Here is a 27131-nt window from a genome sequence, read left to right as displayed (position 1 = left end):
GCCAAGCTGCCTTTTGGGCGTTCCCTCACGCCTGCTGGAGGGTCCAGAGCTGCCAAACCAGTGGCCAGGCCACCCTGGGCAGGGCGAGAGCAGGAGCCTGCCCACACCCTGGCTGCCCAGCCCTGCCTTCTCTTTCCACCACCTTTCCCTCTGCTGCATGAAACGCATTGTGTGGTGGGAAGAAACAGCCCGAATGCTTCGTGATCTGAAACACCGCTCCCGACAGCCTCTGCTCAGCCCAATCAGTTTTGTTGTTTTCATGGCCGCGCCACGCGGTGTGCAGGATCTTAGCTCCCCAACCAGGGGTCGAACCTGTGACCCCTGCATTGGGAGCACGGAGTCTCAACCACTGGACTGCCAGGGAAGTCGCAGAGCCCGACCACTTCTGAGGGCAACACCAGCATGTGTGGGGAGACAGAAATTCCCCGCTTCTTATGCAGTTCCTTGAACTCTGCCCCAAGCACGCGGAAAAGTATCTTCTGGGATCGGAGGCATCACATCTAATATGCATAGGAAGAGACATTTGAGAAGACACACTATTTTTTGCCTAACTTGCATTTTAAAGAGTATCTCAGTGGCCTTACGGGCACTTTGTGGGCCTAGTGACTGAAGAGCCCTGTTCCATCTGAGTTTCTACAGCAAGTCTGCCAAAGGTCAAAATAGCAAATCAATCGGTCCACAGATGTATATCTTTTGGTTATCGTGGTGCTGTTTTCATTGGATCTGAAGGCTGAAAGTGGGGCAGGTGTTCTCCATTCTCCAGGCTCCCCACTTCTGTCCAACCAGCCCATTTCACACCTGCATTTCCACTACCTGCCTAGTCCCTGCAGACCACTAAGCGCGTCCAACATCAGCCAGGTGTCAAGAATTAGTGACTGACACAGCACCCTTTACGAGGAGGAAATGTAGTGTAAGAATTTGGGGATAGTCATCAACACTGCCCCAGCCCTACCCCCAGCTTAGGGGAGGTACCTGTATGAGCAAGCCATCTGCAGGGTCCTGGGCTAGAAGCCAATGAACACCACCTTCACCTTGCGAGCGGAGACAGGTACGTCAACACACACGCCTGCTTAGTACACAGTCTATCCATGGAAGGAAGGACCAGAAACCACGTGACTCTAGGAAGGCCCCCTGGCTGGCTGGGAAGAGAGTGGGAGGGAGATGTAATTTTCACTGCACAGACTGTGTGACATTTGAAATGTGAACCAGGTGTATGAATTACCTTTAATCAGAACCGTAAGAATGCTCGTGGAGAGCTTCCTCCCAGCTGTAACACTTCCCCTTAGATATCAGGGCATGGCTCAGACATTTTCTTCTCTGGGTCATCTTTCTCAATCCTCCCAGGCAAAGCCAATCGCTTTCTTCTCTGTGTGCCCGTCTACTTTCGTTACACCGCTTGTACGAGGATGCTGTAGCCTGACTCTGACAGGTGAGCCCTCGAGGCTGGGGCAGGATGTTACTGATTTCTGTAATTCTTATGGGAATACTTGGAATATTTGCTAAATGGAGTCTACCACACCATCCTACCCTTTTCCCAGTTTGAGGCCCCTGCAGCTTGTTTTCACCTAACTTACCTGTATAAAGATGAGCAGATGAAGGGGTCATTCTGGGATTTTTTCCCCCCATAGGTACTATCATCCCCCGTGCAATAGAACCTTCTATTATAATGAAAATGTACGCTGCCTGTGCTGTCCAATACGCTAGGTGCTAACCACACGTGGATACTGAGTATCTGAAATGTGGACAGACTGACTGAGGAATTGACCTTTTAATTATTTCGTTTAAATAAATTTAAATGTAAATAGTAGCTACTATATCGGACAGCTCCTTTCTAGAGCTTTCTTCCTCAAGGGGACAGCCTTACCGGCCCAACAATACAACCCTTAAGCACGTTTGATTTTGAAACAATTAAATTGAGAGCAAGGTCAACAAAGTACTTGTTCCTAAAGTAAAAATTCAGTTTATTCATCTGTTTACGACACAGTACTCAAAAGGCAAAGTGTTTCACATCATAGATTTCACTTCCAATTCCTCGGAATGTTCATTTCTTTTACTGTAAAGAGAGACTAGACCGGAAAGGCAGGCAATGCTTAGGCAACTAAACTAAGGATGGAGCAGGTGAGGTGGGCAGCACTAACGTCATCCTCCCAGGGATGGGCACAAGGGGGTTGTTAGCCACAAGCTGATTGTGTAGAACTGTTAGCTGGGAGCGCAGAGCAGCCATCCTGGACCCTCAGGCCATTGAGGGCTTCAGTCATCCCCACCGCACAGGTACAGCAGCGCTTTCTGGTAGTCACCCTTGGTGTCTTGCTATAAGTGGCCAAGGAGAAAAAAGAAATTCAGGGTCAGGAGAAAGACCCACACTCTGCAGAAACACACAAGCAGGCCCCACGGCACATGGAGCCTCTGTGGGACCTGCCCAGACACACCCAAACCATCAGAGGACCCTCAGGGATCGCGGCCCAGGGGAGATTATTGCCACAAGGGTAGAGAGAACACAGGGTCCTGGGGATTAACATGGTAAGTGGCCAGAGGACAGAACCCAGTCTGCTCCTCCTGCACTGAGGTCCTGCAAACAGCACCTGTTTTCTCCCTGGCCCACATCCTTCCAGAGAAGACACGCGAGGCACCTTCCTGCCTGACTGTGTTGTTTCGTGGACTCTTAAGGTCACGTGGGAATAAGCTGATGAGTTAAGGAAATAATTACTGAGTCTACATCCTCCCTGAATTTTAAACATATGCCCTAGTAAACCTAGTTATAGCAAACCCAGCTCTAAATTCATCCTTGGTAACCACTGACACGACGTTGAAATTTTCAGGATCTTTCAGAAAGAGGGGTTTGCAACATCTGTCTGAATTAAACACAGTGGGAGGGACCACGGTGAAGGCAACTGCTTCTTATATACGAACACTCTATCCCTCCAAAACAGGGACAGGCTAAATGGGGAGGGGAGAGATGGGAGTTCTGAGTGAGGAAATGTTGCCAGGCTTATCACAGAGGAGTTTCAAGAAATGGAAATATAATAAAACGTAGATTAAATTGATCTAAGTCTTTTCAGGACGTCAGCAAGTCCTGCAGGATCACTGTCATGAGCACCAACTGTCACTGCAGAATATGTGTGGGAAATATGAAATATCTGCCTGATTCTGTAAGATGCCAGGACAAATCCTAATAGCAGTTTCAAAATAAATCCCTGATATTTGATGACTAGCATCTCTTCCCCGGGGAGTTAGAAAACAGAAAACCGCCATTCTGCCATTGTTCTTTTTTTTTTTTTTTTTTTTTTTTGGTACGCGGGCCTCTCACTGCTGTGGCCTCTCCCGTTGCAGAGCACAGTCTCCGGACGCGCAGGCTCAGCGGCCATGGCTCACGGGCCCAGCCGCTCCGCGGCATGTGGGATCCTCCCGGACCGGGGCACGAACCCGTGTCCCCTGCATCGGCAGGCGGACTCTCAACCACTGCGCCACCAGGGAAGCCCTCTGCCATTGTTCTGACAGGCACGTGCCCAGGACTCCCAGCCCTCTGATGGTCAGGTGGGGCCTTACCTGAATGTAATAGTACAGGGACTTGCCGTACTTTTTCTTGAATTCACATCTGATTTTCAACATGTCCACTTCACTGCGGGAGATCATGATTCTAATCAGGACCTTATCGCGAGTGCCCTTGCCCTGAAAGTCAAATTTACACTCCGAGTTATAATTCGCTGACAATGTTAATCATTAAAAAAGAGTCTAGTGAGTTCTCCTGCGCATGGAACTCATTTGGGTTCCTGATGCCGCCCTCTAAGAGACTGCAAAGATAACCGCAAAACTGCTCCCTTAAGAACAATGAGCGCCTTGGAATTCCAAACACACCAGCATGAAATCGGCACAAAGCCCCCATGCTGTACATTCAGTAAACGTGAACTGAGCACTAACCACTGCAAGGCTCAGGTCAGGAAGTGCGCGAGTTTACGTACGTAACACAAAGCTCCTGGCTCTCGGGGGCTTAGAGAGCACATGCTACCACGCTCACCGTGGCTCTATGCCATTTGAATGGTACAAGCAATAAGGACCACTAAAGTTTACATCCAGAACCTCAGAGCAGAGAACGGGCCATACCTGACATGGAACCTGAGGGGAGACGGGAGAGAGGCAGTGTGGACAAGGGGGTGACCCAGGAAGAGGCGGCAAGGGCCTGGAAGCCAGGAGGCACAAGGCACATCTAAGGCGTGGAAAAGGGGATGCGACTGTGGGAAGAGACAGTCCATTTAAGGGAAAAGTGCAGGGCTGGCTTTGGAGTCAGACAGACCCAAGTTCAAGTTGGGCTATGTAACCTCAAGCAAGCTGAAGCTTTCCAAGCTCCATTCTCCTCATCTAGAAGGAAAAGAGTCACACAAGCCTCACAGGTGTTTTGGTAATGATTTAAGATAAAGTAAGTCGCACAATGTCTACTGCCTAGTGGTTGCTTAAGAACCTCTTTTCCTTGTCTGTCCTTACTCTGGGGTACCGGGAGGGAATCACTGAGAAATCTGAACAGGAATCTGACATGAGCACCATCCAGCCTTTTCTCTCTCCCGTGGCACTTTGCTTTCTACCTGTACACAAACACGTGTTCAAGTAGTTGGGAGAAACAGAAGACAGATTGGTGGTTTTCTCACCTGTCACATAAAAGCAGAGCTGACTAGTGTGTTCCTGCACCTAGACAGTGGAGTCCCTTCCTCCATCCACTAGTCAGGAGCTTTCGTCTGGGGCACAAAGGAAGAAAAAGCCTAGTGTGGAAACATGGACTTCTCGGCCAGTCGCCCTTACCTTCATGGAGTCGTACAGTCTGTCAGCAAAATACAGGGGCTTGTTCTGAATGCACTGCACTGTGGAGAGAAGAAAAAGGTCAGTAACTCCTCTCTCCTCCACCAGTAGGGGGCGAAGCCCTGACCTGGGGCACCACCAGATGACCAGACGTAACAGGAATGGGCTCTGCAAAATGGGAAACGCTCAGGGAAAACCAGGAATCCTCTGAATCAGCCAGCTGTGCTTTTTTTTTAAAAATAAATTTATATATTATTTATTTTTGGCTGCACTGGGTCTTTATTGCTGCAGGCGGGCTTCCTCTAGTTGCGGCGAGCGGGGGCCACTCTTCATTGTGGTGCGCGGGCTTCTCATTGCGATGGCTTCTCTTGTTGGGGAGCACGGGCTTTAGGCCCACGGGCTTCAGTAGTGGTGGCGCACGGGCTTAGTTGCTCCGCGGCACATGGGATCTTCCCGTACCAGGGCTTGAACCCATGTCTCCTGCATTGGCAGACGGATTCTTAGCCACTGTGCCACCAGGGAAGTCCCCCAACTGTGCTCTTAAACCAGGGGACTCTGAGCAATGCAGAAACCCAAATGGATGTGTGAGTTCCCCCAATGGAGAGAGCCCTTTCTCTGGTTATCTTTTTTTTTTTTTTTTTGTGGTACAGGGGCCTCTCACTGTTGTGGCCTCTCCCGTTGCGGAGCACAGGCTCCGGACGCGCAGGCTCAGCGGCCATGGCTCACGGGCCCAGCCGCTCCGCGGCATGTGGGATTTTCCCGGACCGGGGCACGAACCCGTGGTCCCCTGCATCGGCAGGCGGACTCTCAACCACTGCGCCACCAGGGAAGCCCTCTCTGGTTATCTTATTCCTCCTGGGCAACGCTCCATTCTACCAACGTAAGCCCTTTTTCAGTTCCGTGTCTTAAATTCATACGGTGAAGATTATGAAACTACCCAAATCATGTAAAGAAGCCATGTCTCATGTCTCCCAAAGCCACTTGAATTAACAGGATGGCCATTTGTTACTTCTGCTTCAGCACAGCTAGCTGACTGAAAGCTGATGTCCACTAGGGATGGGGGGGCCACACCTGCTTACCCAGGTTCAGGAAAGCGTTTTCCAGGTCTCCTTTAACCTCCATCTTGATGCTCTCCAGCATGTCATAAGGGCTGTAGCTCTTGTACCTTTCAAATACTAATGAAAAGCAACAGATAATTATTATAACAGAGCCACTAGTCAAAACTATCAATGGTCACCCACACGGTTATGCATCACACACACACACACACACACACACACACACACACAGATGATGATAATCATAGCGTCCTAGAGGGTTAGGGACTGCCATGCAGACCAGAGCTGACACTGTACCACGTGCCCTGGGACAGCTGTACCGTGCACCTGTCCTAAATGGCACTGCCCCAGCCTCATGTTTTGACCATCTTCATCTCTCCGGCGTGGAACCCACTTTCTCTGGGCCACAAGAAACAGTACATAGCACCCAACTAAGTCCATTACTTCAACAGATACAGCAAGATAAAAGGATCTAGACGAGAAGAGGCGCACAACAAAGCACCACACAGAAGGATTTAGGGGAAAAAAACGATCCAAAATGGGAAAGAAGGATGAATGGACTTGGTGAGGAAAAATGGGTGAGATGAGAGGGTACAAAGCGGGGAGTGTACTCTGTTCTGGCAGACCCGAGCCCCAACACAGACACCCAGCTGGCCCACTGGAGAGGGCCCTCCGGTTTGGCCCTGGGGCTCTAAGACCTCCCCAGCACAGCACTCACCTTTCTGGAGGTGGCACACACTCCGCTCGGTCATGATGCTGATCCACTTGGGAACATCAGTTCCTTTCCTCTTCACGCCAGCATCGTAGAGTTCCTACGAGCACAACCGACCATGAAAGTTAATTCCACAGTCCAGAGCAAGGTCATTAAAAACCCGTCACGCACAAAACCCCAAAACCTATACATTCAGAACGCCAAAATGAGAAAGGACGATTGCACTGCAGACACAGGAAAAATGTGCTGTTTAGGTCAAAAGTCTTAAGAGCAGTCTTCCTGAAGCACAGACATACAGCATGACAGGAGGTTGTTCTTGAGAGTGATGCTGTAGAAATCTCCTTCCCTGAACACCGAAGGCATGACCAAGAACCTCTACTCATATAGAGAAGGACAAGCCAATGCTCATTGGCACACCCAGCTCTCCTCCATTCGGCACGTTCAATAGCACAACAACTACTGGTCATCTACTAAAGACAGCTACAAGTCACATACCCACCCCCAGAATTCCTAGAGACTCCGGAAATGACGGAGCTGAAAACAAAAAAAAAGCTGGTCCAATCACATTTTCAGTTTCTGGAAATTTTAGGGGCTATAAGCGACACTAAGAATGGCAGGGAAGGAGGGAGAAAGGCTTATGCAAGAGCCGATACTTATTCAGTGACCATCCACTATCTGGGAGCTGCAAAACCCTTTTCTAGGGATTTCCCTGATGGCGCAGCGGTTAAGAATCCGCCTGCCAATGCAGGGGACATGGGTTCGAGCCCTGGTCCGGGAAGATCCCACATGCTGTGGAGCAACTAAGCCCGCGCGCCACAACTACTGAGCCTGCGCTCTAGAGCCCGGGAGCCACAAGTACTGAAGCCCGCGTGCCTAGAGACCATGTTCCGCAACAACAGAAGGCCCTGCTCACCGCAACTAGAGAAAGCCCGCGCAGTAAAGAAGACCCAACGCAGCCAAAAATAAATAAACAAATAAATTTAATAAAAAATAAATTTAAAAAAACCTTTTCTACCTCCTGCTAAGTGGGCTATGTGAAATATACTGAATTTTAAAACTAAAACGGATAAAAATTGATTTTGTTCTTCAGCTCTTATGAAATACTTCGAGACAGCTGTCGACCGTCTGGGAAAGGCATGTAGTTCACAGTGATCTGAATCAGCTTCACAAATAGTTCTGGATGATTATGGAATGAGAACCAGCAGTTCTATTCAGCCAGAAAAGAAGGAAGGGCCTCTGCCTCTCTCACCTCTTCCCCCACCACCAAGGGCAGTAAGCCTTCCTATCTCCGCCTGTGCCTCTACCATCTCCTCCCACTGTTCTGTGCTGTGAATTCTATTAGTGTGTGTTTGTAGCAAATGCCCACCAGTGTGAACACCAGCATCACACCCTGCAGAAACAAGCAAAGCCTAAATGAGCAAATGTGAGTCAGAAATTGACCTGTAACTGACACCAGCATTATAAGGGTATATCCCCTTATAACCACAGCTTCCAGAAAGTGAAAACGAAGCCCACAAATTCTTTGACCTTCCTCCCATACAAACGTGGAGCCTACTTCCCCTCCCACTGACTGGAAGCGAGACCTAGTGACTCGCCTCTAATGAACAGAGTGCGACAGAAGTGACAGTGTGTGTGACTCTTGAGATTACACCATAAAAGGCACCTGGCTTCCTCCTGGCTGTGTCTCTTGGATCACTCACTCTGGGGAGAGCCAGCTGCCATCTGTGAGGACACTCAAGCAACCCCTTCGAGAGGCCCACGCGGAAAAAACGTAAGGCCTCCTGCCAACAGTCACATGGGTGGGGGACTACTACATCCTCCTGAAGCTGTCAGGCCCTCAGATGACGCAGCCCTGGTCCACACTTGGTCTCCAACCTCAGGAGAAGTCCTGAGCCACTTCCCGGTTCCTGACCCACAGAAACTGAGAGATAATAAATGCTTGTTGTTCTAAGCCACTGAGTTTGAGGTCATTTGTTATGCAGGATGGATAACTATACCCAGTATCCAGAGACTAGGAAACAAAACCCCGAACACCAAGAAGCTTGGCACTGACCCGGGCATCTTGGTCAATCAGTTCATAATCAATGACGGAGCCATCCTCTGCTCTTCGACCCTACAGGAAAAAAAAAAAAAAAAAATTAAGAACATCAAATGTATTTCTTTGTACATTTTAAAACTGAAAATGTTAGTTTCTCCCCAACTCATGTAAGCCACTATTTACTGAATAAACACCCTCTTGAAATTTTTCTTCACTTAAAAGTCTAGGTTAGGGCTTCCCTGGTGGCTCAGTGGTTGGGAGTCCGCCTGCCGATGCAGGGGACACAGGTTCATGCCCCGGTCCGGGAGGATCCCACATGCCGTGGAGCGGCTGGGCCCATGGGCCATGGCTGCTGAGCCTGCGTGTCCGGAGCCTGTGCTCCGCAACGGGAGAGGCCACAACAGTGAGAGGCCCGCGTACCGCCAAAAAAAAAAAAAAAAGTCTAGGTTAAAAGCAAAAAGTCTAGGTAAGACCAAGGATTGTTACAATAATTGAGGCAGTGAAGTGGGGGCTATACCCTCTTGTTACCCAGTTCTGGGCTAAGCACCTTACAGAATCTACCCTCCTCCCCCTAAAAAAGGTAATGATATTTAGCTCCTTCCTTCAGAGAGTTCACAGCCCAGATGGAGAAATACGCATGGAATAAATGGTAAAACAACACAGTATCTGTGTCTCTAAGTAGACGTGAAATGCAAAAGAAGGCAGAAATCTGTCAGGCAGAATCGTCAGCAAAGTCTGTGGACAATGGGGTACAGCTGAGGCAAAGCGCAAAGGCTCCATCAGATGAGGCTGGCAGTGGGAAGCAGGAGAAGCCATTCCGCACAAGAGGAGCGGCACAGGGGAGTGACGTGCGCCCAGCCAAGGAGAAGGTGAGCGGGAGGGAAGCCTAGCGAGGACTAAGTTAGGGAGGGCCAGCGGACAGAAGACACTTAAAGGCAGTTGAGAGTTTGGATTTGATGCAGCAGAAATGTCTGTTGATCAGGAGCTTGGTGCAAGTGGATTTCAAAAAGATGGGTGGGGGCTTCCCTGGTGGCACAGTGGTTGAGAGTCTGCCTGCCGATGCAGGGGACACGGGTTCGTGCCCCGGTCTGGGAAGATCTCACATGCCGCGGAGCGGCTGGGCCCGTGAGCCATGGCCGCTGAGCCTGTGCGTCTGGAGCCTGTTGCTCCGCAACGGGAGAGGCCACAACAGTGAGAGGCCTGCGTACCGCAAAAAAAAAAAAAAAAAAAAAAAGATGGGTGGGTGGCGGTATGCAGGGCACGTGGTAGAGAAGTGAGCTGGGGAGGGGAGTACGGAGCTGTTATGGTGATGGAGAGGTGCGTGGGCAGGACACAGCATGCCCATCGACCATTTGTCATCAGGGTTCCCAGGGGAAACTTCCTCTTCCCTCGCCCAGCTAATACACATTAAACTGCTCTCGGGTCAGAACTCAGACTAAGGAAGGAAATGCCTTTCATCCACATTAATGTGTTCACATTAGCAAACAAGCAAAGACCTCTCCAGGGAAACCACTACCTGGGCAAACCGTCTCTTAAGAAATGAAAGCAAGTGAAAGAAACAAGAGGGTCACTTGCCCCTGGGTCCTATGTGACCACAGATAGGGGCAAAATGACCTTCCCCGAGTCACAGTGAGGGCTGGCACGTAAATCCAGGCCAGGAGCTGAGAGCCGCTTCTTCCTCCTCTGGCCCCAAAGTCCACCTGACCATACGGTTTTGCAGGATAAGAAATCCTATTATACAAAAATGACAACTCTGCAGTGACAGTGCAAACCCACTGTCGAAAATGCAGCTGGAATTTCTGATGCAGGCACAGGGGACTGAGTTAATTCGTTCCCAGGTATAAAATGAGGCGCACAACTTGCCTTGGGAGGAAGCAAGGACAAAGAAATAAACTGGAAACCAACCTTCGAGAGGGCGACCATCAGCTTGCGGAAGTCACCAGACGTGTCAGAAACGATATCCTTCTCCAGATCGGTCTTGTACACTTGGAAAACAAAACAACATATCTGGTTTGATGCTTCCTGCCTGTGCAGCCAGCCAGCCACCCGTCCCACTTATCCCCTGCCCACTAAGCCTCTAAAAAGCAGAAACAGCTGTGGCAGCATGGAGGTACCCACCCAAAGGAGGTGGACTCTCTGGAATGATCTTTACCCTCATAAAATCAGAGCCAATGCTATTATCAGTGACAAGGGACACGCAGAACAGGATCAGACCAGGGATCTTCAAGCTCACCTTTGATCAGTGACTTCCTGGGTAGCTGAAATACTGGTTCCCAAACTTCTGGACTATACTTATTTGGATCATTAAAAAATTTGGAGGACTACACACACACACACACATACACACATACACAACTGCGGTTTATTATCTACTGATCGAGAAAATGCACAATGGCAAAAACTAGTAACAATTAAAGAGTACTTTTCAATGACTTTGTACTTTATTATTCAAAATAGCATCTCTGTTTAAATGTAGTGGTACCACGTACACATGTAAGCTGCATCATTTACTCCACCCGGGTCTCCTACACTGCTTGGTGCACAAAGGTCCACGCGCCTCTTGCAACAGTGATCCAGTCAAGAGCTGGGAACCTCCTCAGCAGAAACTGGACAGCACCCATTCCAAGAAATCCACGTAAAATACTTTCTACTTCTCCCCACCAGATCTCTTTTTTCTTTTTTGTTTGTTTTCTCTGCTTTCGTTCCTGTATATCCTTTTGTATTAGTTCTAGGGGAACGTCATCATCAAAACCCAGGCCATCAGGAGATGGAGGAGAGGGACCTGGAACAGAGCAGACCCCTGGACGGTCCAGGTGGCAAGCATTTCTCCACAAGTAATCCAGGCACCCTATCCTGAACACCAGCCCCGCAGGCCAGGATGGGGGTCACAGAAACAGGGCTGAGAGGGTGCACCACAGAACTGGGGCTACTCACTTTCCTTGTAGACTCTGTTGATTTCCTGCAGCTCCTGGTTGGTCCTCGAGCAGATGATCTCAATGAGGGAGTCCTCATCGGTCCCCAGCCCCTGCAAACCAGGCATTGCAGACATCAGCAGGGAAAGCCCTCCAGGCTATTAGCCCACTTCCCTAATCTCAGTCAGGTAAACTACACACACAGACTGGGTGTGTAGCACGCCCCTTCCTGCATTCCTCCTGAGGGATCTGTACTGCATTCCTCAGCACAAGGTAAAGTTATATTCTATTCCTTTAAAATACTGCTTCATCAATGGGCTTCCCTGGTGGCGCAGTGGTTGAAAGTCCGTCTGCCGATGCAGGGGACGCGGATTCGTGCCCCGGTCTGGGAGGATCCCGCATGCCATGATGTGGCTGGGCCCGTGAGCCATGGCTGCTGATCCTGTGCGTCCAGAGCCTGTGCTCCGCAACGGGAGAGGCCACAACAGTGAGAGGCCCCCGTACCGCAAAAAAAAAAAAAAAAAAAAAAAAGCTTCATCAAAATAAAAGATGGTTTAACTGACATGTTTTTATTAGCTCAACTACATTAAAATTTTTTTTTCCACTATATATAAACATATAGTGAAATGGGAAGAGACAGCAATGGAATACACCAAAATGTTAAAAGTGGTTGCCTTTTGGCGATGGGTTTATAAACTGAATAACTTTATTGTCTCCCTATGTTTCTTTATTTTTCAACTTCTCTAATAATCGGCCATTACTTTAATAGATGAGAAATAATTTTCTTTATTGTACAATTCTGCTCAGAAATTTAAAACAAAGGAACACAGAGATTTTATGCTGTCATGTGCAGCCAGCATCATTACATTGGAGTAAGTCTTTTACGAGGGAAAGGCATAGGTAAGATAAATTTTTTAGCTTTACCTCTTTGAAATGTAAAATTGGGTTAGTGTTAAAAATTTCATTCTTGTACTTCCATTTTTGCTCGAGTGCAATGCACTCTTCGGGCATTTTAGAGAAGCAAAAGGAAATAATGAAGCGCCAGGTAAACCCAGACACCAACACTTTAGGAAGGAGGAAGAATTTGATGGGTGATCTATTCAAATTTAATACATACACTTCCGAGCTGCCATGCCAGAGAGCTTGAAAGGACCCAATGAAACTTGTATTTCAAAGCTGGCTTCATGATCAAAGTCAAGATTTAATAATCAGGATTCTCTAATACTTGTCTTTCCGAGTATGGAAATATCACTTTGAACTAAGTAGAATGACAACTGTTTAAAATGTAAATCAATTATGAGGTGTTAATACAATAAGAAACTTACTTATCCACATGAAAAGTGTGTCAGCGATTAATTAAACTTATTAGAGTTTATATGCCCCTAAAACAGTGGTTTATAGAAGCTAAGCCTCAGGTGAATAGTTAATTTTGAATTTCATTCCTCATCTAATCTGAGCCAAGGCCTCTTCCTCCCAGAGTTTTTAATCATGATTTGCAGAGGTGCTGGCAAAGCCAAAATTTCTCCCCTTCTTAGCCAAAGGTCTACACAACATTCTAGACAGATATTATAAAGAGATTACCAAGCATCTTCAAATATTTTAGGGGCAGTTTTTCAATCTCAAAGATATATAATAGAGTCTAAAAATAACTCATGCATTGGAAGAAATGCTATATCCTGACACTGTTGAAACGTAGAACAGGTATAGCGATAGAAGATTTGTTTTCTTTCATCACTGATATACCCATGTTAATATCAGAGAACTCTAATAGCATTTTTTCCTCTATATTTAAAGGTGACCTTGGCGATTTCAAACTTGGCCCAGGCTCTCCACAGACTGTCCACAGTTCCCATCACAAGGGCAACGTCTACTGTAACATACGGCAGATATTGCCACTGGTATTGCCAGAAGTCAAAACAGATTTTTTTTTAAAGCATAGTTCAGTTCATGTCACTCCAAGCTTTATGGATTTCAGAAGGGTACTCAGCTGTGATAGCTAATGGAAGAGCTGGCCCAAGGTCAAAGATCTAGCAGTCAAAGCACCTTTCATTGGGCCCAATTACATAGATTACAATGGTGATTGACAGCTCAAGCAGGTCTGTTTCAAGTCACTAATACCTAGTAACAGATACTTATAAAATTGCACAAATCACAACTAAATGAATTCTTGGCAAAAATAAGATAAACTGATCTGAAGTGATGATGGTCAGAAGAAACCTAGGAGAGGCCAGCTCATCCATGGTTCCAAAGGTCCCAAGACTGAGTGTTTTCAGTGTTCTTTTTATTAAACAGGATCATTAAGTGTTGTTGACATTTTATCATTCTGTCCAATATAGTCTACTTAGAAAACTCAGAGCAAGTCTGCTCAAATAAACTGAGCACAGCTTGGGCCAAGCTGGAAAACTGATTTCAGAGCACATCTTTCAGCAGCCCTGAGCTATCAACTTCTGGGCCCTGGAAATACCCAGTGGGAAGCTGCCTCCCTCTCGAGGTGCTCTGTGGGGGAAGGAATGACAACTGAACTGTGACATTAGCTGGTGACTGACTTACAGCTCCGTCTCTCCATAATTCAGAAATGGTGGCATCACAGAAAATGCACTCGGACTTAGAATAAAAAATCGGAACTACAGCTTTCCCTCCACTCTGAGGCTTTACCCAGTTTTACCAGCAGAGGGCAGTGTCAGATTATTCAAAGTATTGCAGGCACACTTACGAAAAGGGTTCTTTGCCATTAAACATTTATTTATGTTTATATATCTATTCCATTTATATAATACTCGATGTTTTAGGTACACACAAAATTCAGGGGAACTTACAACCTGGAATTTTTACTATCCTAAAAAATCCATGTTCAAAATAACTTTGCAAAATACAAACAAAAGACAGTAGCATGTGCCTTGATACTTTGAACAAAACACAGGAACCATTCACGAGCTGAAATCACCCTTTATGTGCACTGTGATGCTCTGATTTTGCCCAAAATTTGAATCAAACAATGGGACCAGCAAGGAGGTCAGAAGAGACGACCAAAACGGCATACGCAGATTTTTGTTAAGCTTCACTTAACAAAAGCTATGAGTTTTACTTTTGCCTTAATATCATAACAAATCTTTTTTAAAGAGGAAGTGTAATCAAGGAAGTAGTTTTTCCAAATGGTATTCCAATTGCCCAGGTGCCAAGCAGTAGCAGCTGGTAACTGACTTCTCTGCATCATGAAATTTCTTTACAGTCTTAAAAAAAGTAATTGAAATATTTTTGGTACAAATCCTGAGCCTTATAGCTTCAGTTCATTCCCCAAAAATGATTCCAAATGAGAATTCAACATAACTGAAAATCACCTAATTACACTCAGGAAGCTGTAATTCACAAATATTAATGGCGGATTTGACAGAGATTGCATCTCACACGTGTTTACCTTCATGGAGGCTTTCAGCTCGGAAGCGTCATACTGAGCAGGTGTTTTCAATAGGCCCAAAATCACTGTCTCCAGGTGGCCGAACAAGGCTGACTTCAGTGCTGATGCAAGTTCCTTCAGAAACACAGGCAACAACATGGAAAACTTGGTTGGTAACCAATATTCCCTTTAAAACTAGTAAGACAAAAATAGAGGCATGTGGGGGCTTCCCTGCTGGCGCAGTGGTTGAGAGTCCGCCTGCCGATGCAGGGGACACGGGTTCATGCCCCGGTCCGGGAAGATCCCACATGCCGCGGAGCAGCTGGGCCTGTGAGCCATGGCCGCTGAGCCTGCGCATCCGGAGCCTGTGCTCCGCAACGGGAGAGGCCACAACGGTGAGAGGCCCGCGTACCGCAAAAAAAAAAAAAAAAAAAATAGAGGCATGTGTTTGTAAAGCAGGTTGTGATTCTTTTGACAACTCTGGGGTGTTCGGTCAAAGTATCCTTCAACCGCATTCCCTTTGGCAGACCCAAAGGTCAGAAATGGAAAGATCAGACTTTCCGCCGGTAAAATCCCCTAAAATCCAAGCTGATTTTGCCCTCTCGTCCAGTCAGTAAAAGGAAACCAGAGCAGCATGCAATGCCTCAGAAAGCTATGAGTGAATGCAGTTTACAACACGCTTACACTCGCACGTGGTAACAGCCTATTTAAGACAGGGCACTTTCTAGGGTCAAGGCCCCTGCTAAGGAGGAGGTGATCAAAGTGGGGAGCCTCCAAGGAAGCAGAACCCTTGTGGCCTGCTGGTATCCTCCTGTGAAAGGTTTTGTGCAGCTGTGCAGAGGTGGCTCCAGAAAGTCTCCAGGTGGAACCAGAGGCCCCCACTTGGCTAGAAGTGATCTCATGAAGCTTTCCTATGCAAGACACTTCACCTAAGACTGAGAGAACCTCTATTTTCCATACCAAACTGGAACGGTTATTATCAAGATGGTGGGGACTAACGCCCTCCCCATTCACCGCTGGGCTTCCCTGCTATGTATTGTTTCTTAAAGGTTCCCACCGTTACCATTAAAATCCACTGACAGATTTCAAGTCAGAGGCCTGAGTCAGCACCCACATAGGCAGACAGATATCCCAATTCGATGTGGCTTTGACAGATGCTTCCTCGGGGATTAGATTTCCTACAAATCATGGGCACTGAGTGATGGCTGAACTCTCCTGTTATAATTATTTTTTTTCTTTCTTTTCACTTTTCCCCCCCCTCTTCTCTCTTCCTCTCCTGCTTTCCAGCAGCACCCATGGCATCTACGATGTTTAGCCCCTAGAGGCATGTGCAGGCTCTAAGAGGTGTGGGCAGCCTGCTTCAGAGAGAATCTTCTCAAATCATTCACAGATGTCGAGGACTGAGATGGGTCTTAGAAATCATCTGGCCCAACCCTTTCATCACCTACTTTCTCCTGTTTCCTGAAGTCCTAGTAACACATAGCACTTAGCAGAGAACTTTAGAAAGCTACACCTTCCAATTATAGCACCAATTTTCCGGCGTGGAACTCTGAGGTTAGGTAATTCCAAACTTAGCCTACCCTGACACTCCCCTCTACCCATTCTCTGTTCAGACTTCAAATAGCATTTGGGCACCTACTGACTTCTTCCACTTCTATAATAAACTCCTTATGGGCAGCCAACTTCCTGCTTCTCATAATGTCAAGCACAAGGCTTTCTTTGCACTTAGCAAAGAATATTTGTCCAGATATGTTTGACAAATAAAATATGACCATTCCTTCTACGGAGAAACCTGGCATCTGCTTGAACATGAAAGAAATATAACATTGATCCTCTGTCCCAGTTCCTGTCCACTTCTACTAGCTGTACCCATGCTGTTCAAGCCCCTCAACTAGGCAGCCTCGGTCCCTATTGTTAAAGTACAATACAGGGCCTTCTCCTTTATTATGCAAACAATAAGGTTCTGCTTTCAGGATTTCCTTCAGAAAGTATCTCCATTATTTTATGTATCTTTCTTAAAATGTGATAATTCTCCTTAGCCCAGGGTTAAGAGGTATCAAGAATCATAGGATAGTGAGTTGTCCCCAGCCCACCATGAAGCCTGTGAGGTCACCAAACCCATCACGATTCTGTAACATCATCCCTCCAACAGGGTATGTGAGAGCTTTGTCCTCCATACATCTCATCTGAAATCGAAATCCGGGCTTCTATATTTCTATGTACACTTATGTGTCCACACCCAAGTGTGTTCCAAGACCACACTCTGTTAAGTGACAGCTGAAGGAGCAATTACAGGCATATTGTCCAAAGAGGTGGGCCTTCTGCTCCAACTGGAACTCAGCTCTACCAGCTCACAGATCCTTTTGGGAAAGTGGAGAAATAAACACTCCCTTTCATGCCTCACTGTAGTAGATTAATGTCAGTCTAGCTGGAAGAAAAATTTTAATGCATGTGAGAGGAAACAAGCTGCATGCTTTCCTATTTACGTCCTTTCCAACTGTTTTGAGAGGTGGGAGAGGGAGATATAGCAGGGTGTGACCTGCAACTTCCTGGACCCTGGTGGTCATGTCAACTCCAAGTGCAGAAATGTCTTTTCTAGAATCCTTCCAGCTCACCTCCACTGTGACTACGAGTGAAAGCCATAAGTCAAGCGGGAGCTGCAGGAAGCCATGCTTACTGCACCGTCCAAGAATAAATCGAAAGCTTTTAATAGCAAGAAGTTAAAAATAAAGCAGCCTGTCTGTAAAAATAAATTTTCCTAACACTGCGACAAAATAAAGGATGAACAAGTGCTGGGCTGTTCCTTAACCACTCGTGGATGAGCAAGGGAAAAAGGCACACAAGACCCTTTAAATAGTGAGAGCATGGCAAGGTGAAGACAGCCTAGAGACCAAACGAGCTACTAAACTAAACCTGGCGGTTGCAAAGATCTTAGGAATTCAACTGTATTTTTTTAAGAATGAGAGGAGTGTGTCAGGATCAATACTCAAATGGAGGCTAGTGTCCCAAGATTAAATTTAAAACATTTTATCAAGAACCAGCAGAAGTCATAAAGATGAAATGAGTGGCCACGTGTAGAGAACGGCATACCTGGCACAAAGGTTAGCACTCAATAAATGATACCTGTTGTTTTCCCTGATCCTTTCTATTTCCGGAACTGCTCCCTTTACACCCTCTGGGGTGGAAGAGGGTGTGGTCTTTATGCATAAGCCCCAAGCACCGCAGGGGACACGTATATGTGAGTTGTGACTCTTACAGGATGTAAGGGGAAAACCTTGGATCTCCTAGGGTTCCAGGAGGCGCTTGCTGGGAAGAGCCAGAATTCACAAAAAGAAAAAGCAATGGCTGAGGAACTGAAATTCAGCATGGAATGCCCTCCATCCCTGAACCTGCTGTACCTTTTTGGTCCTTCTCTGGTAGGCGAAAGCAATATCCTGTCTCTGTGCATTGCTGCGGTTGGTCAAAATGTTGACGATGGTGACCTCATCCACACCTATGAAGACACAAGTAGGGAGTAGTTACTCAGCCATATGCTCTAGTTCTCTGGGCTTACATAGAAGGTTTTAAGCATTTTTTCAACCTGAAATATATATATTAGTCCCTAAAGTGAAATGCCAAGACATTAAGATGTTTTCTTTCTTTTTGTCAGCACCCTCCACCCAACATGTATACCCTCTTTTTCTGTTTTTCCTAACAGCCTCAAACCTCAAGTCTAAATGGACCTTTTTAAGTATCTGTATTAAAAAACCAAAAATAACAACAAAAAACTATTTCATTCATAAATTGGGTTTCTGGACTCAACAGTAGGAGGTGCATTTGTGGGACTTTGGCAGTCACATGGAACAACAAAGATTTAGAAAGATTTTAAAGGAAGGTCCCCGAATTACCATTTAACTGAGGTTTTAATAGACAGTAACCGCGACCTGAAGTAATACAGACAATTATTTATATTTATTGCAGGATTATGGCTATATAAGCAGCTAGGTACAATTTCTATAATTATATAAAATGTCATGACAAATGAGTCAGATTTAATATGGCAGTTGTATTTTAATAGCATAACTGATTAATACAATCCTACTTACTGAAGACTAAATTGTTTTGTAAGGAAAATAAATGTTCCACTGCTTTTAATATTCAATAGGCAATTTTAATAATCAATTTTGTAACTTTATTAAAAAGAATAATGTTTTAATCTAAATCTAAACTGGGAGTTTTGAAGTACCACCGAAATATTTTAGTACCTATTTTAATTGGAACATGTGTATTTACAAAGATAAGCAATGCCTTCTGGTATCTGAAAGTTTCCAATTTTATATCAGAAATACTCTTAACATGCCATTTAACTTAAGGAAGCACTATTTTAAGAATTCAGAAAGTGAAAGGTCTCTCTCCTGACTGATTATGAACTTTGTTTAATAAAAAGAAGTCTTTGCCATAACTGGATAGGTAATTCCTGAGTGAGAAAGAGCACAGTGGTTAAGCCTCCAGGGTCACACGTGAACTGCGAACAGCCCAGCCTATCATTCTGACAGAAAGGTCAGAACGATAATACTCTGAGACAGAGGCAATGAGCAGACTTACAAAGAAGGTATTCTAAACTCTCAAGTGTGTTAGAAAGATCAAAAAGCAGAAAGTTAGAATTTCTGGGTATAAAAATAAGTAACATTTTTGTATTTACATACTCATTTTTAAGTGAATTCATACCAATACGTTAGTTACCTTAACTGCAGCATTTATACCTTCAGCTCTGATTTTCAGAGTAGCCGGTGTCAACGTAGAAACCCAACTGCTGAATATGAGATCGTTTCAAAGATGCTTATTTTGGCAAAAAATAAAGGGGGAAAATGTCTAATAGTAGATTGATTAAATAAATGTTTTTGTCCTTATAGTGGGATAATATACAGACATTTAAAATGACGGTATAGGGCTTCCCTGGTGGCGCAGTGGTTGAGAGTCCGCCTGCCGATGCAGGGGACACGGGTTCATGCCCCAGTCTGGGAAGATCCCATATGCTGCAGAGCAGCTAGACCCGTTAGCCATGGCCGCTGGGCCTGCGCGTCCGGAGCCTGTGCTCCGCAGTAAGAGAGGCCACAGCAGTGAGAGGCCCACGTATGGCCAAAAAAAAAAAATATGTATAAAATAGATAAGCAACAAGGATATACCGTACAGCACAGGGAATTATAGCCATTATCTTGTAATAACCTATAATGGAGTATAATTTGCAAAAATACCAAATCACTATGCTATATACCTGAAACTAATATAATATTGTAAATCAACTGTACTTCAATTTTAAAAATTAAAGAAAATTTAAAAAAAAACACAGCTCCCTGGGCCTCCCTGCCCTCTGAGATATGATTAAAGAGTCTTGTGGACTTTGGACCTGGGAAGCAGCATTTCAACCAGCTCCCTGGTGATTCTTTATTTGAGAATCGCCAACAGAGATGGAAAAGCATGGGTGGGAAGTGGAAAGGTCATTGGAAATCTGCCTGTGTATAAGACTATTAAATCGCTTCTACCAACTGCTTCTGTGAGGTGCAGGGTCAACTACAATCTTAGGGAAAGAAATGCTTACCTTTGTTCAAACAACCCTGGTAAGAAATAACACCTGAAAAGAGCTCACGCCACAAACTTCAGTGCAGCCCCGTGTTCTTAGTCATTGAAACAAACCTCTCTTAGCAACCAAACAATGAACCTTTCTGTTCATAGCAGCTTAGCATTCAGCCAACAGAGTCAGAATACAATCCAGTTACTGGAAATCCCCGTAAAGAGCCTGGGTGGTTAACCTGAATCTCACCTGGGACTCAGCAACAACTAGAGCCTGAAGGCGTCTAAGTGTATTTTACCTGAATTACTTACTCAACAAACAGACTGCTGCAATGCAGCATCGAGCATGCTGGGACCCCTCACCAATGAAAGATCTGATACACTGCACAGATGCTAATGCCAGCAACTACAAAGAAAGTAAATGGAGACTATTTCTGCCAGTGGAAGCCCCCTCCTCCTTCCGAGGGCCTCACCTGCATCAGCTGCTCCTCCCATACCACTGTGCGCAAGTTTCAAATTGAACTAGAAAGAGGAAAATAAATCATAGTGCCCAGGATCGATGGCCTACTCAAAGCCATGGAAGACACGTCCTGTGTTGGAACCCCAGAATGCACACATCTGCCAGTGGGATTTCACCGTCTTATCTTCAGAACAGTGCTGCTTCCTCTCGACCTGGCATCATAACTGGTGAGACGGTTTATCCCTGTGGAAAACAGTCCAGTCCAGGTTGAAGCTGCAAGGGTCATCTGGTGACTCACCACTCCTGCCCAGGATGCAGCTGAAGGATGAGGGCTGAATGTTCAGCTACCTATGTCAGCACAATCACCGTCAACAAATGCACAGCAAGTGCCAGTACACCAGGAAAGCTTTACATTTAAACAAGGTTAACGTAGGTGCAGACGATGGCAGATGAGGCTCTGCCTCTCTGGATTTGCGCTTTCCGATTGCTCCTGTGCCAGTGAGAAGGGAAGTGTCTGCTGAGGGAAGGAGCCCAGGGTCGAAAAGAAACTGCGTGGATGAAGCAAACGCATAAAGAAAACAATAAATGTGAATAATGCCTATTTTCCCATCCCATTCCTCTTGTGTTTGATACAGAAGGTCACAAAGTAATCCAAGCAAAGCCTCACATTGGGAAACAATGACATGGGTGCAGGATCCCACAGAATGTGGGGGAGAACACAGTAAATTCTGTGATTCAGGCAGATTTTTTTTTAATGCCTTTCTTAAATTTAATTTTTATTTTACACTGGAGTATAGTTAATTTACAATGTTGTGTTTCAGGTGTACAGCAAAGTGATTCAGTTATACATATTTATATACATATATCCATTCTTTTTCAGATTCTTTTCCCATATAGGTTATTATAGAATACTTAATAGAGTTCCCTGTGCCATACAGTAGGTCCTTGCTGATTATCTATTTTATATATAGTAGTGTGTATATGTTAATCCCAACCTCCTAACTTATCCCTCCCCCCAACCTTTCCCCTTTGGTAACCGTTTTCGAAGGCTTGTGAGTCTGTTTCTGTTTTGTAAATAAGTTCACTTGTATCATCTTTTTAGATTCTACATATAAGTGATATCATATGATACTTGTCTTTCTCTGTCTGACTTACTGCACTTAGTATGATAATCTCTAGGTTCACCCGTGTTGCTGCAAATGGCATTATCTCATTCTTTTTTATGGCTGAGTAATATTCCATTGTATGTATGTACCACATCTTCTTTATCCAATCCTCTGTTGAGGGACATTAAATATCTTTTCAACACTAACAGAAGTTAAGATTTTCAAGACTGGTGAGGAACTAAGACACAAATTTATCTGGCTCCTGATGGAAAGCAGCAGGAAAGTTTTTAAGCATTTTTTCCTTGAATGAAAATGGCCAACTAATCTTATCAGCTAACTACAAAAATGCTTCCCACACTCCAGGGCATCTGAAAAAAAATCAGTCCCTGTTCTAAGTGCTAGTCACCTGAAGCCACAGCTCCGGCAAGTGATGCCATGGGAAGGCACCGCTGACAGCAGGGCTCACATAGAAAACTGTGGGGTCGTGGGTTCCTTAAAACATCAGCCATATTTTTAAAACAAAGAACACTTGCAGTCTAAAATAACGGCTGAATCCAAACCCACAAAATGGGCCTCCTGGAGTCTCCTCCTCTCCGCGGGTGGAAACCCCAAGTCAGCTCCACATCTGGCACTGCATGGAAAATGTGCATCTTTACTGTTCATGGCCAGGAACCAAGAGGCCATTCTGCACAGGATCTGACTCACATCTGCCAAGGCACACTGACTGCACAGAGAAAACAGATTTCATTGTGTTTGATAAAGGACTCAGGAGGCCCTCCAGGCAGGGCTGACTGACTAGTTAGAAGATAAAGGAAAACTGCCCAGATCCGCTCCTTATCTAGATCACAGGTAAAACCGGGACTTGGCTTAGGTTACTGGGCATATCAGTATCAAACCTCAGAAACCATCTTTACAACAAGGTCACAGGCAGGCCACAGAGAGAGCAGAAGGCAGAGACCCATGGGTTTTATTTTATTATAATATTGATAGTATCAACCATTCACTGAGTACCTACATGCCAGGCATTTTACAAGGTGCTTTGTACAAAGCTCTATTGCAATTGTCATCGTGTCCATGTGCGATGGGTGTTAGTGTCATCCCCATTGTACCAATGAGGAAAAGATGAGGACTCACCCAAGGTCACACAAGCAAGTCACTTGCAGAGCTGGGATTCAAACCAGGATTAAATATCTACGTTGGGCTATTCTGCCTCCTATTACAGAAAATAATCCAAAACTTGAAAATAAGGCAAAAGGAAGGGAACGTGTCTTCCCAGTGTGGCTAAAAGGCCCATCCAAGACTGTTTCTCCAGGGCACGCTCTCACTCAACTTGCTACTCACTACTGATTACGGCATAGGCTCTATGGGGTTATGTGTTAACTTGTAGATTTTGGTCCATTAGAAAGGATAGTCCCCAAGATTATGGCTTCAGTGCCCTGAAGGACATTAACGGTCTTGTATCCAGCCTAGCAATCTTCTTCCAACATTCTTTCCTCAGTGTCTATAAACACCTAGTCTCTCAAATTTCCCTTTTAACCAGCCCTATCTCAATGAATTAAATAAATGTTTGCCACGTGTTTATCCTATATCTCTATGAGTCATGTCTGTACCTTTTTTAATTATAATTTGGTACTTCTTTATACCACACTCCTCCATCTTGTGGCTAAAAAGGACTGGAGACAGTAACGTGTCTATTTGTCTACAGAACTGGACTTACTGTTTAGACCATACAAATGTACACCCGTTGAGTAATCTGTAGATAATGATTTGCCACCCAGTAACAATGTGTGGCCACTGAGCTAACCCAACTGAGGTTTTCTTCAAGAGAAAGAGCTAGAAGACTCTCTTCTGGAAATAGCCATTCATAACTCCGTGGGAGCCTAAAATGCCAGTAAGAGTGATTTTAGAGACAGAGAAACACATGCACGCACACAGACACTCACACACACACTGTTGCCCAAAGTACCCTTCCCACCATCTGCCACGGTGCTGCCTGCCCCGACTCAAGGAAAGCGTGGTTTAGCTAAGTGCCTAAGAAGAGGATTGGGCCCAGAAATCAAATTTCTTCTATTTCCATTCTGCTCTGGTCTCACCTCAGCTGAGTCCCTTAGAAAGGATTTAAGTACAGTCTCCTTGGTAATCCCACTGGGGTATTTTAATAATCTGGAACCCTGTCTGCCTTCTGCGCATAATTACATTTCTGAGATACTCTACAGGACCAGCAGGAAAACACAAAGGCCACTACTCAAGATCGAAATCAAATAAAATTGCAAATGAAGGGTTATGCATAAAATGAAAGCACCAATTTGTGCCCTGTTGCTCTACCAGCTTCCTGAGTCAGAAGTAAAAAAATCTGAACAGATGTAAAAGAAACTGATACCCGCCCTGAACTCAGCTGACAGAGAAGTTACTAGTTATTGTCTCAGCACTGCTGACACCTGAACGTGGTGACTTCCATCGTCCCTGGGTGTCACCGGTATTGGGATTTCCTCATGGAAAAGGGGTAACCATTTTTTACAGGAAAAAAAAAGCTGACAGGCAGGCAACACAGCCGATGCCTACAATGAGAAAGGCACCAAGGACTCCTTCACCCATGTTTCACAGGCTCCTTGGCATGAGTCTGGCATCTACCTACCCGAGGAGACAATGATCATCTTGAAAAAAATCAGAAAATCTGTGCCCAGAGTAAAGGTGGCCGTGACTCAGCACTGGTCCCTCTTTGTTCCCAGCAGTGCTGTAAGAGGAGAATTCAGTCTAAAGTGAGCTTGAACACAAAAGGAAAGTCCTCATCAACGGGAAGGTTTTGTTCCCTCCTGTTCACTTCCAGGATGGTTAGAGTGAGAAGGCCCTGGGCTACGTGGGGCAGAAAGGCCTTTCCCACAAGCGTGCTCACACTCAGGCGTGGGGGTTCTTAGTTTGGGCCCACATCTCCGATGCCGCTCCCGTGGGAGAGAAGCTACTTTTCAGAGCCAATCTGCCTCCTGGCATCTTCAAGAGAATACATTCCTGGTCTTCCCTGGTGGCTCAGTGGTTGAGAGTCCGCCTGCCGATGCAGGGGACATGGGTTGGTGCCCCGGTCCGGGAAGATCCCACATGCCGTGGAGCGGCTGGGCCCGTGAGCCACAGCCGCTGGGCCTGCGCGTCCGGAGCCTGTGCTCCGCAACGGGAGAGGCCACAACAGTGAGAGGCCCACGTACCGCAAAAAAAAGAGAGAATACATTCCTCATTGCTGTCTCAGCTAAATGAATATACCTCCAGGTGTGCAGGTGAAACCAAAAATACATATCCTGGCTTGCTTCCCACTGCCATGGGATGTTAAGTCTTTCGGCCACGCTGGAAATCTTAAGCAGCTCCATTTCCGAAGTATAAGAAAAAAATAAGTGCAGAAACTTGCTGCCGTATGCTTCTATACTTGTGCTTATAAGGGAGGGAAAAATCACCCGCTTCTGCAACCCTTCCGGAGAACACAAATACTGCTAAAATCAAAACTGGCAATAATAATAGGGCAATTCATTACCCTCCCCTTCCAGAGAGAGACCGAAGCTGTACCAGTTTATTGGCACTTACACTAACTCCGGGGTTGTGCTGCTTCTAATTACAATCTATTTTATGTAGTCTAGATTCATCCTTTTCTAATTTAGCTGACTTTCCTTTCTAGTTATTTGGACCCATATGGTAAACCATTCACAGCTGTGTTGTACACTGTGCAGTATATATTTAACCCAAGGCCAATCTAGACCAAGAGACTCCTACAGATCTAAGTCTCAGAAACCTCTTGTTAATTAAGCAATATTACTACTTTTGCATGGCTTTATTCAGTTTCTAACTAGACATTAATTAAGGTAAGTAATTGCAGAGTCTACCTCAAGCCAGAGCATGCACAAAGCAATCCTCCATTTGGTTTAGGTGACATGCTCAGGGAACACTGAGATCCCTTCAAACCAAAAACAAAGCAAACTTACAAGTGTGAGCTAAATTCCTTTTGGAAAAAAAGATCAAAGCTTACTAGGGGACTGTTAATCCTTCGGGGATATGGTCCGGATTCTGGAACTGCCTTCTGCTCCCTTCTCTTGCCAGCCACGTATCCTGACTCTGCACTCACCTGTATGCTGGTATCTGTGTACATTTTCACTACTATTCAGGTTAAATATGTACTCTTTCACATGATCCCAGGGGCCTGGGCATTAGAAAAGTTTAATGAAATAAAGTCGTTGCCCTCAAGGAGCTCACTTTCTGGTGGGAGAGACAAACCCATAGATAAATAACCATAACACAATGTGGCAAGAGCTATAAATGAGACACAGATCAAGGAATAAATGATTCTGCCTCCCACTTAGAGAAAGCTCGGAGAAGAGGCGGTGCATCAGCTCAGGCCAAGATGAGTGGGAACTGCCTGGATGTCAGAAGTGCGCCAACACTCCCACTAGAAGCGGGCTGCACACTCCTGAGAGAGCAAAGGCTCTGTTTGTGGCACCGAAGAGCCTGGAAATGAAGCTAGACAGAGAATCTGCAATGGATGAGGCAAGGAGGCCCGTAAAAATAAGGACGGGGACTTCCCTGGTGGCGCAGTGGGTAAGACTCCGCACTCCCAATGCAGGGGGCCCGGGTCAGGGAACTAGATCTCACATGCATGCCACAACTAAGAGTTCACGTGCCACAACTAAGGAGCCCACCTGCAGCAACTAAGACCCGGCACAACCAAATAAATAAATATTTTATAAATAAATAAGGACAAATGCCCTAGCAGCCCAGGTGAGAGATAAGGGCAGAGGAGAAGGGAGGGATAAGAGCTGTTTTGGGGCCTTCTGAGCAGTCTAGGCAGCACCAGCCTATAGATCTCACCCAGGTCTGCCCCTCCTAACTCTCCCCACTGCAGGCCTGCCTCGGTTTACAATCCTTGGGTTTAAGAGCAGTGAGTAACCCTAGGCCACAGCTGACCTGCTCACAGCCCTTCTGCCTGCGAGTACTCGGATAGGGAAGCGGACGTACATCAGGCAGTACAGGTAATGCCCAGCATGCTCTACACTCGGCACACGCACACACACGTGCACACACACACCTGGGCTACCCTGAGAGGGGAGGCCCAGAGGGTCATCTTTTCACGGTCCTTTGG

General features: G+C 45.8%; 1 protein-coding gene across 1 annotated transcript in view; it reads right to left on the bottom strand.

Annotated features, from left to right (window-relative positions):
• Positions 1-1937: 1937 nt before the first annotated feature.
• Positions 1938-27131, bottom strand: part of ANXA2 (annexin A2) — a 44497-nt gene continuing 19303 nt past the window's right edge. The window contains exons 4-13 of the mRNA XM_060005868.1: positions 18301-18395; positions 14924-15037; positions 11531-11621; positions 10502-10581; positions 8612-8671; positions 6565-6658; positions 5868-5963; positions 4792-4850; positions 3547-3669; positions 1938-2310 (exon numbers count right to left, since the gene is read on the bottom strand). Of these exons, the coding sequence (XP_059861851.1) occupies positions 2251-2310; positions 3547-3669; positions 4792-4850; positions 5868-5963; positions 6565-6658; positions 8612-8671; positions 10502-10581; positions 11531-11621; positions 14924-15037; positions 18301-18395 (872 nt within the window). The 3' untranslated portion in view covers positions 1938-2250. The remainder of the gene's footprint in view (positions 2311-3546; positions 3670-4791; positions 4851-5867; positions 5964-6564; positions 6659-8611; positions 8672-10501; positions 10582-11530; positions 11622-14923; positions 15038-18300; positions 18396-27131) is intronic.

This window comes from Delphinus delphis, chromosome 2 (genome assembly GCF_949987515.2).
Source record: "Delphinus delphis chromosome 2, mDelDel1.2, whole genome shotgun sequence".
Classification (NCBI taxonomy): Eukaryota; Metazoa; Chordata; class Mammalia; order Artiodactyla; family Delphinidae; genus Delphinus; species Delphinus delphis.
Note: the sequence above shows the minus strand (reverse complement) of the source record. Positions and strands in the feature narration are given on the sequence as shown.